The sequence below is a fragment of the Hemibagrus wyckioides genome, linkage group LG14 (genome assembly GCF_019097595.1).
Source record: "Hemibagrus wyckioides isolate EC202008001 linkage group LG14, SWU_Hwy_1.0, whole genome shotgun sequence".
Lineage (NCBI taxonomy): Eukaryota > Metazoa > Chordata > Actinopteri > Siluriformes > Bagridae > Hemibagrus > Hemibagrus wyckioides.
Genome location: NC_080723.1, coordinates 14,500,374 through 14,518,408, shown reverse-complemented (window position 1 = coordinate 14,518,408; position 18,035 = coordinate 14,500,374). Strand labels below are relative to the sequence as shown.

Sequence of the window (18,035 nt, the reverse complement as noted above, 5' to 3'; positions counted from 1 at the left end):
TAACAGGTGTACAGGTTTGGAGGGGAAATGTGCGAACACACACACACACACATGATTGTCTGGAAGGAGTCTAATCATGCAGAAAGCTGCAAAGCCAGAACTATTCAAACAAAGCGTTTGATTTTAACTTGCTAATAGTGAGCCATCTGTCAGGCTTTTCATGAACAATCGCTGCCTTCTACAGAGCATGTGACTGGATGCAAATTTCACGAGTGCAGGATGGAGCATAAAAGAATTTGCAAGTTTTTCTTGAAAGAATAAACTGTCAAATTAAAATAGGCGTTAAATGTACCATCTACTTTTTTAAAAAAAAATATTTTATCTGTGTGTTTATAAATTTGTGTATTTTATATTTGTGTGTGTGGGTGTCTTAAACACTTATTTTGATTTTATGGGGCTTTTGAAGTTGCAGTAAAAGACTTTTACTTTGAAATACACACGATACTCAGCTACCATTTTGGCTAACTCAGTTGGTTTATTTACATTGCAATACGCATAGCTATCTAGTCTCGGTGATTGTTTCCGGTGACGAATATATCTTAATTCTGAGTGTAGGATGTATATTAGCTATCTAGTTGTCCTTTACTGGTTTTATTAAACCAGGTTTTCTCGGTTTTTCTCGGTTTCCTGGCCCTGGCTTGAATTAGCCGGGACCGGGGAGGCGCACGGAAATAGCCAGCTAGCTACAAAGCTGGTCCTTTGGTGTTCTAGGTTTCTCTACTCAGTTTATTTAAAATAATAATAAAAAAGAAACAGTGCGATTTAGGGTGTCAGCTATGGCGGTTGTAAACGAAGGAGCGCTTAAAAAGATGCTTAAGGTAAGAAACTTTAGCTGGCTTTTGTTTACAGTGTAGAAGCTGCGCGTGAAGAATGTTAAGGTTAAGCTTAACGTCCACGTGGGTTCACTTTAATTAGATAAATAATTGTAGTAACCCTGTCCAGTTAAACTTTATAATGATCCACTGAACTGTATAGTCATTAAGCTGGAGTAATTAATTAAAGTAATTAACGGGGCATTCCAGTGCATAGACTGGGTTCAGTTCATTTTCTATATAATGTGTTGGAAGGTTGGAAGTTCAGTCTTTTTGTTTCCATAATATCATAGCCAAAAATAAAACATATATAAATCGTATTTCGATACATGAAACATTTTCTGAATATATATGTCATGAATTTTGCTGAGGTTTGGCTAACAGCATGCCCTCAACTCCATGTTACACCAAACCCTTATACACTGCAGCGCTGTTGGATTCTCGATTCTGATTGGTCAGGAGAAGAAGATTCAGTTTCTAGTCCCAGCTCTTAGACCAGGCATGGGTTTACACCGATCAGCCATAACATTATGAAGTGAATAAGACTGATTATCTCCTCATCATGGTACCTGTTAGTGGGTTGGATATATTAGGCAGCAAGTGAACATTTTGTCCTCAAAGTTGATGTGTTAGAAGCAGTAAAAATGAGCAAATGTAAGGATTTGAGCGAGTTTGACAAGGACCACATTGTGATGGCTAGACGACTGGTTCAGAGCATCTCCAAAATTGCAGCTCTTGTGGGGTGTTCCTGGTCTGCAGTGGTCAGTATCTATCAAAAGTGGTCAGAGGAAGGAACAGTGGTGAACCGGCGACAGGGTCATGGGCGGCCAAGGCTCACTGATGCACATGGGGAGCAAAGGCTGGCCTGTGTGGTCAGATCTAACAGACGAATTACTGTTGCTCAAATTGCTGAAGAAGTTAATGCTGGTTCTGATATAAAGGTGTCAGAATACACAGAGTATCAGAGTTTGTTGTGTATGGGGTTGCATAGCTACAGACCAGTCAGGGTGCACATGCTGACCCCTGTGCACCACCGAAAGCACCAACAATGGGCACATGAGCAGAACTGGTTCAGAACTGAACCATAGAGCAATGGAAGAAGCAGTGGCTTGGTCTGATGAATCACTTTTTCTTTTACATCATGTGCATGGCTGGGTGTGTGTGCACCTCACATACCTGGGGAACACATGGCGCCAGGATGCAATATGGGAAGAAGGCAAGTTGGCAGAGGCAGTTTCATGCCTTGGGCAATGTTATGCTGGGAAACCTTGGGTCCTGCCATCCATCCATCCATCCATCCATCCATACATACATACATATGGATGTTACTTTGACACGTAGCACCTACCTAAGCATTGTTGCAGACCATCTACACCCTTTCATGGAAACACTATTCCCTGATGGCTGTGGCCTCTTTCAGCAGGATAATGCACCGCGCCACAAATAAAAAAATTTTCAGGAATGATTTGATGAGCACAACAACAAGTTTGAGGTGTTTAGTTGGCCTCCAAATTCTCCAGATATCAATCTAATCGAGCATCTGTGGGATGTGCTGGACAAACAAGTCCGATCTATGGAGTCCCCACCTAGCAACTTACAGGACTTAAAGGATCTGCTGCTAACATCTTGGTGCCAGATCCCACAGCACACCTTCAGGGATCTAGTGGAGTCCTTGCCTTGAGAGGTCAGGGATGTTTTGTCAATGTTTACACAGTATTAGGCAGGTGGTCATAATGTTATGCCTGATAGGTGTATACTGCAGTGCTGTTGATTTCTCGATTCTGATTGGTCAGGAGGAGCAGATTCAGTTTCTATGCATTGGGGCCACTCAATATAAGTCAATGTGTGTAACTGTTTATAAGGTGAAGTTTTGTGTGAGGAAGTATTTATTTAGCATTTTTGGAAGGAGACTATGTTTTCATTTTAGTTTTTCATTTTATTAACTTTTTCTGGTTAAATCTAACAGTCACAAATTAAAATTAAAAGTAAATTAACATTAAACTTTATATATCTATATTTTTCTATAATGTTTCTATATTTCTGTGAAGCACCTTTGACACAATGGCCATTGTTAAAAGCGCTATAGAAATAAATTGAATTGAGCTGTTGCTGTATTTGATGAGGTAAAATAATAAATAATTGGTTTTAACATCACATGCTGATACTCACAATAAGAGAGAAGTGTTTCATGACATTAGTGTAACTCGGCACCACATCAGGCTTCTCAGTCAAATTAATGTGACTTATCTTTAAGCCGGTTTATCTATTCTGTTTATCTTTGTCTTTCATCCAGCAATACAAATATCGTGACCTGACAGTTCGAGAGATCACAAATGTTATTCTGCAATACAAAGACCTTAAGCCTCTGATGGATGCTTATGGTAAGTGTTGATCCTTCTGTCTAATGTTTTTAATCACTGGTTACTTAGTCCTGGTTACTTTCTGAAATTCTAACACAATGTTTTGGCTAATTTAGTTGATGGTTTTGCATCTGCTGCTTAATTAAGTAACATATATGATAAATATCTGATTTTGTGAAGTCCAGTAACATCATGCTACAGAATTTTATTCCTTACTTAGCCTCCATAGTGACAGTGTAAGACTGAAGAATTGTGTATGTTAATTTTTTTTGTGAAAATTTTATATGCCATTTTTCCCCTTAGTTTTCAATGATGGATCAACAAGGGAACTAATGAGTTTAACTGGGACAGTGCCAGTGAGTTACAGAGGTATAAACTCTGCTCTCTACTCTGACAAGCCCGCTTTCCTATATACATATACATATTTTTACTTCATTCACATTTGAAACAAACTCTTTCTCTCTCTTACCTTCTCTCTCTCTCTCTCTCTCTCTCTCTCTCTTACCTTCTCCCTCTCCCTCTCTCTAGGAAACGTATACAATATTCCAGTTTGTCTGTGGCTGTTGGACACATACCCGTACAACCCGCCCATTTGTTTTGTAAAACCAACGAGTGCGATGATGATCAAGACCGGGAAACACATTGATGCTAATGGGAAGATCTACTTGCCCTATCTGCATGAATGGAAGCATGTAAGACCCCTCTACACAAGCACTGATATCTAATGATGATTTTTTAACCATTTTGCTTAATGCAGAGCTGATTTCTCTCTATAGATAGGTAGCTGCGTTAGTGTTAGTAAGATTTAGTTATTTTATGATAATTTTTAAATGTGTGTAAATGAGTCTTTGTTTTGGACTATCTAAAAATTAGCCATTTCAAGGGTTTATAAGGTTCAAATCCCATATCGATCTCCTGATGTAATTATGTAACTGATGTAAGTTTGAGATGTTTGCTAAACTTGAGCCTGTGTTTTGTGTGTGTGTGTGTGTTGACTCCTCCAGCCTCAGTCTGACCTGTATGGCCTAATCCAAGTAATGATTGTTGTTTTTGGAGAAGAGCCTCCAGTGTTTTCTCGGCCTACGACTCAGCCTGCCTACCAGGCATTCCAGGCCACCGGACCCCCAAATCGTAAGACGCATCAATAACAAAAAAAATGCACACACTGATACATGTGTCTGATCGGGTTTGAAGAAACTCCGTAAAAACATCTTTGGAAGAGGGAAATAATGTTTGATTTAAAGGACTGGACAATTTAGAAACACGCTGTGTATGATAGCAGTGCTGTTAATTCTTTATTTAAAATAAATACTGAAATATTTAAATGGTACAGTTCATCCATACAAATCTGAGGGTTTTTTTTTTTTACCAGGGCTTTGTGCAATATATGAGGATATGTAATGTGTAATACCAATCTTAGACTACAGGTGTCTCTTTACACCACCAGCGATACACTGCTGTACAATTTCTGTCTTCTTCTCTCCTTTCCAGAGTCATACATGCCCGGCATGCCTGCTGTATCAGCCTATGGGCCAAACCCGAATCCATGGTAATGCACCTGCATAACCACCATATAAATGTAAAACATAAAAAAATTTATTTATTAACTTACCATATCATAATGTTGAGGGGGAAAAACATAGTGTATATTTGTTTAGTTGTGTCATGTGTGCATCTTCCTGTGTTGTAGTGGCTACCCCGGATATTCTTACCCTGGAGGGAGTGCATATCCTGCCACAGGGGGTCCTGCACACTACCAATCCCAGCCACCAGTCACCACTGTCGGTGAGTTATGGTGTCCTGTAGGATTTGGGGATTTGTAGTACATACAAATTTGTAAATATAGTTAATAATGACATTTAAATCTAAGGTAGGAGCCGTATATGGTCCAATGGACAGAACTAGTGTATATATACCTGATAGAGTTTTCTATTTGTCCTTGTAAGCCATAAATGTGAATGTAGACCTAGACAGCTGGTGACCACATCCAGTACACAGTGACATGAGGCCATGCATTCACAATACTTTCAGATGAATGGTTGTTTATAAAACGAATGTTAACATGTCCTCCCAACAACCAAAAATTAGATATCATGAAATGCTGAGAAACAAGATTGAGTGCATAAAGCCTGAACATGTATAGTGTAGCATTATTCATTAGTTCTGTAAGGTGGTTTTGATCACCTTGTCCTCTTAGAGGGAAAGATCCCTGCAAAGTTCTTCTAACAGATCAACTTTTTTCACTTGTACATGAATTTAACATGGACAGATGATACAAATCAATGAGGATTCATTTACAAAGCTTCACATCATTTCCTCTCTGGGAATCTGTTTACTTAATTACATCACAGTCATGAAAATGCTCAGTGGCATCGTTTAGTTATTTAGTGGGAGGCTGTAATTCCCCTGTAAGTCCTCATGTTTTTTATTCTTTTCTTTCCATTTGTTAAAGTTAGCTAATTTTGCACAGCTGTACATGCGGTGTTACAGTAAGACAAGGCCACGATATTTTTAGTAGTCACAGCACAAAATTACATTCATGCCATTGACCTTTACCTGAACTCTGACCTTTTATTCATGTCTGTACCTACGTATTGTGACCTCGCTGGAGCGCTCAGAAAGGTCGTGTCTGTAACTAGATTCGGCAGAAGGAAAGGTCAAAGTTCTGGGTGGATGTAGTTTGAAAGTGCCAGCATGTAGCCTCCTGCCCTCAGAGGCTCTATATTTAGAGGGCATGGAGAGACTTGAGCACAAGATAAAGTTCCATGAAGAGCTTCCCAATGTGGCACTGATCTTACAAGTGACATTCACAACCATGCTGACCAAAGGCATACAACTCTGCGTTATAGCTGAGTGCAACTCTAGTGGCATTAATCAACAGTGTGCATGAGCAGGATTCGAATCATAACTATTCTCTAAAAGATTTACAGTGGGGGAGAAATCATGCACCCATGTCAGGTGATCAAATGTGATCGAATGCATATAGTGTACTAGACAGATATTAACCATAACTCAATCCTCAACCCTATAGTCCTTACTCCATCTCCAGTTTTCAGTGTGATTTTAGTGGCTTCATTTTGTATAGTATTAAAACATTTTGGTGCATGAAAATAAGACCAAGCAGTAGCAGCTTGGAGGTGCTCGGATTTGAACTTGCAACCATCTGATCATTAGCCCAATGCCAGACTCTAGACTCTGTTCTAGACTTCAACAGTGCCTTGGTATAATCTTAAGATATCTCACAACACATACAGAGGCACCAGAACTGACTTTTTTCCTCTACTTTTTTCCTCCAGGTCCGAGTCGAGACGCCACCATTGGGGAGGACACTATCCGTGCCTCTCTCATCTCGGCAGTGAGTGATAAACTGCGCTGGAGGATGAAGGAGGAAATGGACCGGGCTCAAGCGGAGCTGGATGCTCTTAAGCGTACCGAAGAGGATCTGAAGAAGGGTCATCAAAAGCTGGAGGAGATGGTGTCCAGGCTTGACCAGGAAGTGGTGAGAGCTGAGTTGAATAGCTGCCAAAATCTTATGTTGTGCATTTTATGATTGCACCATATTAAAAAATAAAGTCTAGCTTGATCTTGAAAACTAGACTGCTTCTATCTTTTTGTAACCAGGAAGTGCAGCTAATGCTAAAGTAGTGTGTCTCACTCAAGTGTCTATAGTACATCATTTTATGCAACACTATTTACAAAAAAAAAAACAACATGTTTTCTGTTGTTGTTATTGTTGTAATGATGAGCACATTTCTATATAAGACTATGGACAACTTCTTTTCTTCTTTGTGTGTTTCCAGGCTGAGGTGGACAGGAATATTGAGCTTTTAAAGAAGAAAGATGAAGAACTAACTGAGGCTCTGGAGAAAATGGAGAATCAGTCAGAGAACAACGATATTGATGACGTAATCGTTCCCACAGCACCGCTCTACAAGCAGATCCTGAACCTGTATGCAGAGGAGAACGCCATTGAAGACACCATCTTCTACCTTGGAGAGGCTCTGCGCAGAGGTGTCATTGATCTGGAGGTCTTTCTCAAGGTCGGCTCATGTTTCTCACTTCAGTCATGTCTCACTATTGATTGTTTTTTCTACGTATTTATCCGGCCTTTCCGGGAGTAGGATTAAACACTCTGTTGTCTGTGTTTACTCCAGCATGTCCGCCTGCTCTCCAGGAAACAGTTCCAGCTGCGAGCGCTTATGCAAAAGGCTCGGAAGACTGCTGGACTCAGTGACCTCTACTGACCCAACCACCATTGGAACTCCATTTCTTTCTGTCTGTATTCTGTTTGTGTAACTCCTAACCCAATTTACAACACAAGAGACACTGGAGAATCTGTTATCCCACCATGCTGTTGAATTCTGAAATTTGATTGGTCAGTAGATGTTGATCAGTTTTCTGCAACAGCAGCTAGGACAGTGGTGCTAACAAGCCGAATCCCAGGTTTATATTAATGCGCTTATTCTAACGTTATCATTTCTATAGCAACAACAAAGACGTATATGGGTAAAGCACCATATAATCTAAAGCTAATAAGATTAAAAACAGTGTTGTTGGTTAACAGTGAAACAGAATTGTCGATACAATGCAGGTTTCTGTAAAGAAACGTTATTTAATATTTATGGAAAGAGTCACAGGTTTCAGCGGGTTAGAAAAGAGGGTTCGAATCGTCAAGATCCGAGGACGTTTCAGTTTCTCCGTAAGCATGACAGACTGCATTTTTGTGACCGTTTGCCGGTACTATAAGGTAAGATGAGCTTATTACATTAACATTAAGTGGAACGACATAGAGATAAAAATGATGATTAAATTTTTTTTGGCAAGTTGCTGAGGAATAAAACACTTTCTTGTGACGTGCTGTTAGAGGAAAATAATCCACTTTAGCTTAGCTGCATCACACCCTGTAGTTGCAGTAATATTTTCCTAACAGCACCACCCATTGTGTTTTATTCCTTACTCAGATTAAATCCAGTAATTAGGATGGACGCACAATAACTGGAGGCAAGATTTGCGGGTTTGATTTTTCTTGAAGAGGAAAAGAAAACTAAATTTATCTATCACTATGCTCCTTTTATCTTTGGTTCTGTTCTGCCTTTTTGGTACTGACATTGTTTTTAAGCTTTAGCTGTCGATAGGTCCTTTATCATTTTAATAGCAAAAATCTGATGGCTCAGATTGTTGTTTTTTTTTTCACCATTTGGTGGTCACTCCAATATGTAGCCCAGTCAGTTGCTGCTGCTGCTATCGTCTACACTCCTTTTATTTTATATTTTCTGAGCCAAACATCATCACCTTTCAGGAAGGACAGTGTTGCAATGTTTAAATCGTTTGACTTCTGTGCTTTCTGACCACATCCTGCTGTGTACTGGTTCAGTGGTATCACTCGTGTAGCTGTTTAAAACGAAACGAACATTTCAGATGTTAAAAATAATACCCTTTACTGTCTAATTTGTGATTGTGACATTACACGTTTGAGTGAGCGAGCGAGCCTGTACGTCTGAGCGAATTAGCTTTGGAATTAGAGCTAATTCTGTATTCCTTCAAATAGGTTCCAAAGGAATTAATAAGGAAATGTTGACAACATAGTTTAAAAAAAATAATAATAAGTTTATTCTGTTTATGTATGTGTATTTTGTTTGGTAACTAGATTTTCCTAATAGGAAGGGGTCTTTCTTATTATAGAGATCACCCATTTGTCTTTCCTTTTTGTTTTCAGATCTGTAGTCTTTATTAACAGCTCAATAAAAGAAAGATCATTTGGAGTGTGGTGGTGTAGTAGTTTTATTTTTGGTGTAATAACCTCTTTCACCAACAGTGCTTGCAGTATTTGTTTTGAATCTTAAATATAATGGGGGGCTTTGATTCATGATTTTTGTCTCTATGGACACACAAAAGCAGGAAGGTCAAACTCAGGTGCTAAAAAGGAAATGTGTGTTTCCCCTTCTTTGCGTCTGTGAGTACACACCGCTAAGACTCAGGCACTCAGAAGAAAGAGACAAAAGCGTTATTCATATTTTTCTTCAGCTTTATTTTATTACACTTACTTTATTTGGGAGTGAACATTGAAATGATAGATTGTTGTAAAACATCAAGTTTCACTTTTAGCCACGTCGGAGTATGATGCCACAAGGAGCACAGGTCAGCTCACAGGAATAAATATATAAAAATAATCTTTACTGCTGAGAGATTATGCACATATCACAAGAGTGAATATTGCACAAACAAACCACATTTAAAATATATTTGAACTTTATGGATATACTGCCAGACGTTAAAACAAGTGCCATTCAGTTAGGTCTGTGGTATTTGTTTACCACTGATGCCATAATCTTATGAACTCAATTTGTACATGGAGTTCAATAAATATGTGCATTTGATTGATTTTAGTTATAAAAGTGCATGCCTTCATATAGGTACTGGCATTTTTTTCACTAAACCTTCAATGCAGCTTTGGTTTCACAAAAAGTGGCTCTTGCTTACTGGCTTTATTTCTGCATTTGGAAGAAAAGGGGATGGAATGCCTCTTGAGCTCAGAATGCACACGTATACCAGACAGAAACCCAAACTGGCCGACCATCCTGCTCACAAATATGTTTCTTTTGAAATTCATACCATCAGGAGTGCAAAGGACAACATGAAGCATGAACACTCATGCAGACAAACACTTACTTTCACAAAAGACCATAATATTACTCGTTACATCCGAGACTACATAAATAATCCTCCTCTAAAGTTTATAGTGAGGAGTGTTAAGGTCTATGGGTCTGAGGTCTGATCAGAGATATCCGATCAAGACTGAAGGGGGTGACGACAGGGAAAAGTGTTAAACGTGTTGGGGGCATTACTTTTTAAGTGGGGCTATGTTTAAGGAGAGGTGACAGTTCATAAGGTCAGCTCCTTCTGCACACCCCACAGAGTTTCAGCACTCTTTATCAGCTGCTTCTCCTCTTCCGGTTTCAGGGTCATCTTCACCACGTCGGTCAGGCCGCTGCTGCCGAGGACGCAGGGCACGCTCAGGAAAACGTCATCGTTCACACCATGCATTCCCTGGAAAGATGGCCAAAAAGGTTAATCTTCATGCTAGAACATGTTAGAGCAATGAAAACAAACAGGCAGTTCAGTTCTCACCTTGACCAGGGTGGACACTGGGTGGCATTTGTGCAAGTTCTTCAGCATGCTCTCACACAAGTCAGCTACAGACATGCCGATAGCCCAGGATGTGTAGCCCTTCAGCTTGATGACCTCATATGCACTGGCAAGGCAGACCAAAAAAAAAAAGTAGTGAGATTTATGGTCATGCAAACATGCTTAAAGTGGTTCCCGTGAGATCATGAACTTGTTCCAACTTGTCGCTCTTGTATTAGCAAGAGGACTTGTTTTTGTTGGAGACCGTAAAGTGCTTTAGCAAATCACCCAATCATGGCCCATGATTTTTTTTTTTTTTTTTTTTTACCCGTTTACCTGTGCAGTTGCAACCAATGACAACTGTGCCAGATTTTTTTTTAATGAACAACTGAATGTTGTAATAATGTGTCTAAAAAGATCAGTGATGGAATGTTGTCATATTGTGGCATTGTAGCACTACTGCAGGAAAATCATAAGCAGCTTAAAATCACAAACATGGCTGATGTGCCAAAACCTGGCAGAGAATCTCACCAAGAATTTATTGCCATCATATTGTCCAGTGTGACACACAATAAACTGCAGTTATCAGTGTAAAGCTGGTATAAAAACACAAGACGGTGCTTCATTTTGAAGCATGTGATGGCCTAACCCCAAGGCTCTGGATTCAAGGTTCTTACAAAGAACTAGTCTTAAAAAAAAAAGTTCACGTCAGTGACTAAAGTGGAGAACTAAAAAAAAAACCCTCTCCAATTCAGCAGTTTGATTTCAGTTTGACCTTTCTGAAGACCTGAAAGAAGTGAAATATTCAGGAGTAAAATAGGGATAAAACATGTTAGAGAGCACAAAAAGCTTTATAAGCCAGAAGAGAGGGAAGTTTCAGGCGTGAATATCCTCCCGAATGTCTGATACTGCTTAAACTCACTGCTGTCACAACTTTTCATGTAATATTAGTTTCTATCATGTGGGAGAAAATCACCTTCATTTCTACACACACTAATTCTCCAGACACTGCTATATTGATGGCATTTAGGTCAGTTGAAGGGCATTTCACCGAGGATATAATTCTCACCTGTCAACCACCATTTTGTGGACATTCTTCCAATCTTCCTTGTCCTTGTCTGTACCCATGTCTGGGTTGAGACCCTGCAAGGAAACACCAGCTACATTCACGCCACTCCATACAGGCACTGCAGGAGATGCAAAAGAGACAATAGGACAATATATTTAGAGGGGGCTGATGCAAGTAGGTTAGAAGAGCTAGATTTATTTAAATATAAAAATACATAAATTTAAAGGGTTGTTTTTTTTGGGATCCATGGCAGATTTGCTTTTAACACAAAGACCTTAAGGAGGATTTTTCTTGCTGAGAGGCAACAGTGCTAACCACTAAGCCACCGCGCTGCCCAGTACAGACATGCTAAAATATAACTAACCCAACTATAGTGAGAAAGGTTTAAAGGCTCACCGCTGGAGTCTCCATGCTCTCCGATCACCCAGCCGTGGCAGCTGGATGGGTGCAGACCCAGTTTCTCACCCATCAGGAAGCGGAAGCGAGCAGAGTCCAGATTGGTGCCGCTACCAATCACACGGTTCCTGGGAAGGCCACTCAGCTTCCATGCCACATAAGTCAGGATATCAACTAAAAAAAATATATATATATATATACACACACACATCTCCAGTGAGGTTAAAGAATTTTTAAATAAATTGAAACAATGTTAGAAATATATTTAAGGATTACAGGCTCAACATACAAATCGTAGCTCATAATATAAATGTATCCCTTAGCATATGGTAAGAGTTGGAAGAGGAATAGGAGCAGTGTTGGAAAACGAGTGCTAACCTGGGTTGGACACCACCAGGATGATACAGTTAGGGCTGTACTTTACAATGTTGGGAATGATGAACTTAAAGATGTTGACGTTTCTCTGCACCAGGTTCAGCCTGCTCTCTCCCTCCTGCTGGCGAGCACCAGCAGTCACAACCACAACCTTAGAGTTGGCAGTCACGCTGTAGTCTGGAATAAACACAATCAATTCCTTACTCTATTTGGCCAGGCACATTATATACCATTCGTTTTAATTTAACTTCACATTCATTCACTGGTTCAAGGTAAATCCTTGCTCACCTTTGTCAGCCACAATTTTATGAGTCTTGAGGAAGAGACTGCCATGCTGCAAGTCCATAGCCTCTCCCTTCAGCTTATCCTCCATCACATCAACCAGAGCCAGCTCATCAGTGAGATCCTGTAAGAAATTATAGCACAAGCCTTCAGTAAAGCCCAGGCATTCCACATGTCCTGGTTCTAGAAATAGAAACAGCCTTTGTCACATATACATTACAGCACAGTGAAATTCTTTCTTTGCATATCCCATGCTTGGAGGTTGGGGTCAGAGCACAGGGTAGGCCATGCTCAAGGTAAAGGGCCATGCTCAAGGGCTCAACAGGCCCGATCTTCCGGTCAACGACCCAGAGCCTTAACCACTTGAGCCACCACCGCCCCTAAGAAACTGCGCTTAGCAGAGGATGGTTCTGCATTGTTCCTGTCTCGTTTAGACATTTCTTACAAAATACAAACCAAGTTAACTTGTATCAGAACATATTGGATGTCCAATGTCTGAATAACGAATCAGTTAACAGAAATTTGTGAATGACGCATCCTGTCGTGAGAATCATTGACATACTTATGCAGGAGCTCTTATCTAAACTATCTGGCCAACTGTTATCTACAAGATAGACGCTAACAAAAGGCTGTTAGGGTTGGGCTGAAAAGTCACTACTGTGCTTTCATGTGAACAAGAGATGCACAACAGATACACACTAGAGGAGGAGGACGGTTTGTTGCTTTATGTCTAAATGCTACATACAGTTAAATGAAACAAAAGTGCTTGGTGGAGAGCTTGGCTTAATGCCAATGTTTTTTCTGCGCCAAAAACTGTTCACAAAGCCAGGATGTCTCTGAACCATCCGTCACACTCGACTAATTCAAACAGGCTTCAAAATGACCATGACCACATTCCGGTCATCTACTCGGTTGTAAAATATGAGCGTACGTTAAAAAGAGAATATTCAGATTCAAAAAATATTAGCTCCTTAAATCCTTACTATCTTCTTTTAACTTAATTCATTGTTCATTGCAGAAGTTTTGTTTTTTTTTGCTTTACAATGAAGAACCAACATGAGATTAGACTTTTATATCTACACACACAATCACTCATCTTCAGTAACTATTTTATCCTGGTTGGGATCATGGTGGCTCCAGGAACACCAAGTGTGAGGCAGGGAAACATTTTAGATGGGATACCAGTCCATCATAGGCACCATGCACACACATACAGGAACAATTTAGAATTAGAATTCATTGCCTGGCCTGTTTTTGGGACATGGGAGAAAACAAGAGAACCCTGAGGAAATCTATACTGGAGATCTCCACACATCATAATGGCCTTGTTAACATTCAAATAGCTAAATGACTGAAACGATCATATCGGAACATAAGAAAAATATCGTATTAATTGTATTTCACTAGCCTGCATTTACCTTTGAATCCATTGGATCCTAAATCAAATTAATAATCTACAACATGATTAATTTTATATGCTTGTAAAGATAACTCCTGATTTCAAAACAATGATAACTGGAAAACTCTAATAACTGAATGAATTGTTTTGTTTGCTAGATAAACCAAATCTTATCTGGTGTGGGTGCAGGTTTTCAGTGGAACCAAGCAGAAGCCAAACACCCAAGATTAACCGATTAAACCACTGGAATGAGGTGTAGCTCCTGCTTGACTGGAATGAAAACCTGCACTCACACTGGACCTTTGTGAATAAAATTGGACTCCCATGATCTGGACACCTTTCTCCAGAGGTCAATGGGGATATAAACTTTGACACTATAGTCAATATTGTTACGTTTGCTTTTGACATACAGTATTCATAGCTCTATAAGCATAGTAATGGTGTCTCTCTCACCTTGAGTAGGATGCTGACGGCAGCGGCCATGCCCACCATACCAACACCGACCACGGTCACCTTGTTGGTGCAGCCCACTGACTGCTCAGTGCTCACATGGGCAATCAGCTTCTCCTTAGTGGATGCCATTTTCTGTAAAAGGACAGCTCATATCAGAATGCTTTGTAGTTTGTCATATAGATATACTGGTCACTGTACAAATGATATTTTAGCCATTGTTCAATATATTACTTTAGCTAGGATCGGTTTAAATGTCATCACTTTACATTAAAAATAAAAAATAAAAAAAAAGTGTCAAATATAGGGCAATTCTTTCCAGCACAAGCAAATCTTGTATCTAGCTCTGGCTGTGCCTTTGTTGGTATTACTGGATGTCCTATTTTTACTTGCTTCTTATGAGGAGTCACTAGAGAAGGTTAAGCACAGGGGATTGACATTCCAGCAGTCCTTACAGCATTGAACAGAGGGAGGCACATAGATAATTGGGTTTTGAAGGATAAATACTTAATCATTCCCCTGGAACAAAGCCACTTAAGCATCTTCAAGCATGACAAGGCATGTAACACATGTGGCAAGGGTTAGGGATAGGGCTCTAGATTGCTGATCAGAGGTTTGTGTTAAAATTCTGGTACTGCCAAGCTGTGACCTACTTTGAATAAAAGAAAAATGCAATGAATGAATGCAAAATAAAACAAGGGATTTGAATGCTATAATAAAAATATCATTTTCCTAAAAGCTAAGATCCCCACTGTGTTAGACTTGGGGATGGATTACCAAACCCAGCAACACTGAAAATATGACCAGGAACTCAACAAGCCATCCATTCATTTTCTGTAGCACTTATCCAAGAAGGCTAGGAGCCCATCCCAAGGGATTCTGGGCACAAGTAGGGGAACACCCTGAATGTGGTGCCACCACCAACCCAACTGTCAAATCATCCTTCAACACATGCCGTTGGACTGAGGTTGTAAACTGGAGTACCTGGTAGAAACCCACGAAGCACGTGCAAACTCTGCACACACGATGCAAATGCGAGACTTAAACCCCAAACCCTGGACGTGTCTAACAGACATGACTAATCACTAGGCTTCTGTGCCTCCCACACAGGAAACATGAGCCAAAGAAGATGCAGAATCTCAAATAAAACTTGACAATTTATACCCAGCCTAACCAGTCATTTAGATCCTAACTAGAGCTTGATGTGGCTACATGGAGGTACACATGCACAAATGGAAAAAAAACGAAACCTATAAACCCACATTAAGCGTCACAGAAGACTCAATGTGTGGTCACTACGGGTCACCGAATCCTGAAACACTGAAGATTTAATGCATCAGTTTGTGAAGGAATACTTAAACATTGTAATACACTGATTCTTGTGTTTTAGGGAATGAATCCGGACTGGTTTGTATAGAGTGGATTGCTCAGGTTCTTGTCCAACTTTACTAACCCATGCCTGCTCACTCTATTGTAGCCATGCCTAGTGGAAATTCCCATTTAAAAAGCAAACAAAAAACACACTATGAGTGCGGATATATAATTACAGAAGCAATAAAGTTTACACCACAGACGTACAACTTTATAAATACTAGTCTTATCTTCCTGTGTAATAAAATCCTACGCTATAGTCATGATGAAGGAGGGGCGGGGCTTGCGTAATACTCATGACATCCGGACACATTAGAGGAGAACCGCTTCTTTTTTATCCATTCTTTCTTTTTGTATCACTAAACAAAACATTTTCTTATCACACTACGAGTAGGAAGTCGGATAAGGAGATGAATACACGCTTTGATGATGCACTGAATAATCCGGCAGAAATGACTACATGGACCAAGATTCAGTGCGTGAAGGAACCTGTAGGACGCTGCAGATGTCCATCAGTACTGCTGAACTCGGCACGTAGGCTAAGATTCACAGAATAGAGAAGGCTAGGGCCATTAATACTGCTGTTACATGGTCAGTAGGTTTGGGAGACAAACCGGACATTAGGCTGCGGATATAGATTTATAAAAGACAATATGTTGTTGCTGCTTGTCATTTATTATTTGTAAGCAATCAACAGGTTATATTCATTCAAAAATAACTGACCAGGTCGCCACAAATGGTCACTGTGTAACACTGTTACAGCTGAAAGATGGAGACCGGATATTGGGGCAGCTGCACCGAATAATAACTGATAAGGCTTTGACTACAGCGTTGCTTTTATTAGACTACTCCTTCTTCCGCGCACTTGTCTTCATCTACCATTTTCCTATCCAAAAACGGAAATGACCAGGAATATAGGCCCTTGTTTATTTTGACAAGCAACCATTCAGTTTTTTTTAAAAAACACAATCATTTTAAGCATCGCATCATTATAGGCAACGGGGGCGTGGCTAACGCCGGGCACGAATTACCTAACAATTCACGTATTTCATCGGATCTGACCTTTTGTGATTGAGAAAGGTGAAGCTCGTACATATTAAAGAAAGATAATAACCAAATAATACACGTCGAATGATATACATGTACGCTGTGGAAAAAAAAAATACCATTACAACTCGACATCTCTTAATGTTTGAAATAAGGTTCTACGATAATAATTCATCGACAGATCAACCACCTATTGATTTATTTTCCCTACCTGTAGGATGTGTTTTGGTTAGAGCTGAACCGGTGTAATATCACGAGCAGAGCTAATCCGCAGCAGCACCGCGCTGAAGGGGGCGGCGCTTTATAAACTGCGGACTAGCTCACACGATGCATATTAATGAGCAGGGCGTGGCCGCGCGCCTCGTGAGAAAAGTCACGTCCCCGCTAGAAAACGTCACTGGAATTGCGGACGTGCGGATGCGTTTTCACTCACGCACGCTGCATTAGTATCAGTCTAGCTATTACTTATAGGAAAGAATTGCTGTGCTGTGAAATGAACGCCTACAGGTTTAAAAAAAAAAACCCGCACGTGTTTGTACGAAACCCCAGGAGAATAAGAGAGTCCCCTGTGTTACATCTGTCTCTTAGTTATCACCTGACTAGAGCTGCTGGAATTCACAAAATACTCTCACATGGTACAAAATGTTCAGTGGAAGAAGCTGTACCAGGAAGCACCTTATAAACAATGTGCTCTTTTTTTTTTTTTTTTTGCAACGTCACAATGACAAAACAGACTTGGCATTTAGCCAAAGAACTGCCTAAAAGCTAATACACCGATCAGGCATAACATTATGACCACTTACAGGTGAAGTAAATAACACTGATTATCTCCTCATCATGGCACCTGTTAGTGGGTGGGATATATTAGGCAGCAAGTGAGTATTTTCCCTTCAATGTTGATGTGTTAGAAGCAGGAAAAATGGGCAAAGGATTTGAGCGAGTTTGACAAGGGCCAAATTGTGATGGCTAGATGACTGGATCAGAGCATCTCCAAAACTGCAGCACTTGTGGGGTGTATCCGGTCTGCAGTGGTCAGTATCTATGAAAAGTGGTCCGAGGAAGGAACAGTGGTGACCCGGTGACAGGGTGGCCTGTGTGGTCTGATCCAACAGATGAGTTACTGTTGCTCAAATTGCTAAAGAAGTTAATGCTGGTTCTGATATAAAGGTGTCAGAATACACAGTTTGTTATGTATGGGGCTGCATAGCCATAGACCAGTCAGGGTGCCCATGCTGAGCCCTGTGCACATCCGAAAGCGGCAAAAATGGGCATGCGAGCATCAGAATTGGACCAAGGAGCAATGGAAGAAGGTGGCCTGGTCTGAAGAATCATGTTTTCTCTTACTTCAT

At 40.2% G+C, this 18,035-nt stretch overlaps 2 protein-coding genes across 2 annotated transcripts; one reads left to right on the top strand and one right to left on the bottom strand.

The window, feature by feature from the left end:
- Window positions 1-448: 448 nt before the first annotated feature.
- Window positions 449-8,934, top strand: LOC131364732 (tumor susceptibility gene 101 protein-like). The gene is made up of 10 exons (XM_058408021.1): window positions 449-818; window positions 3,106-3,193; window positions 3,476-3,541; window positions 3,701-3,864; window positions 4,177-4,303; window positions 4,664-4,721; window positions 4,863-4,957; window positions 6,469-6,671; window positions 6,973-7,212; window positions 7,327-8,934. The coding sequence occupies exons 1-10, from the start codon at window positions 777-779 to the stop codon at window positions 7,414-7,416; spliced, it is 1,173 nt and encodes a 390-aa protein (XP_058264004.1). The 5' UTR covers window positions 449-776; the 3' UTR covers window positions 7,417-8,934.
- A 242-nt stretch (window positions 8,935-9,176) lies between these two features.
- Window positions 9,177-17,055, bottom strand: ldha (lactate dehydrogenase A4). Its single transcript, XM_058408022.1, has 8 exons — window positions 16,898-17,055; window positions 14,272-14,403; window positions 12,426-12,543; window positions 12,141-12,314; window positions 11,763-11,936; window positions 11,367-11,484; window positions 10,301-10,424; window positions 9,177-10,219 (listed from the first exon to the last, which is right to left on the bottom strand). The coding sequence occupies exons 2-8, from the start codon at window positions 14,398-14,400 to the stop codon at window positions 10,055-10,057; spliced, it is 1,002 nt and encodes a 333-aa protein (XP_058264005.1). The 5' UTR covers window positions 14,401-14,403; window positions 16,898-17,055; the 3' UTR covers window positions 9,177-10,054.
- Window positions 17,056-18,035: the final 980 nt, after the last annotated feature.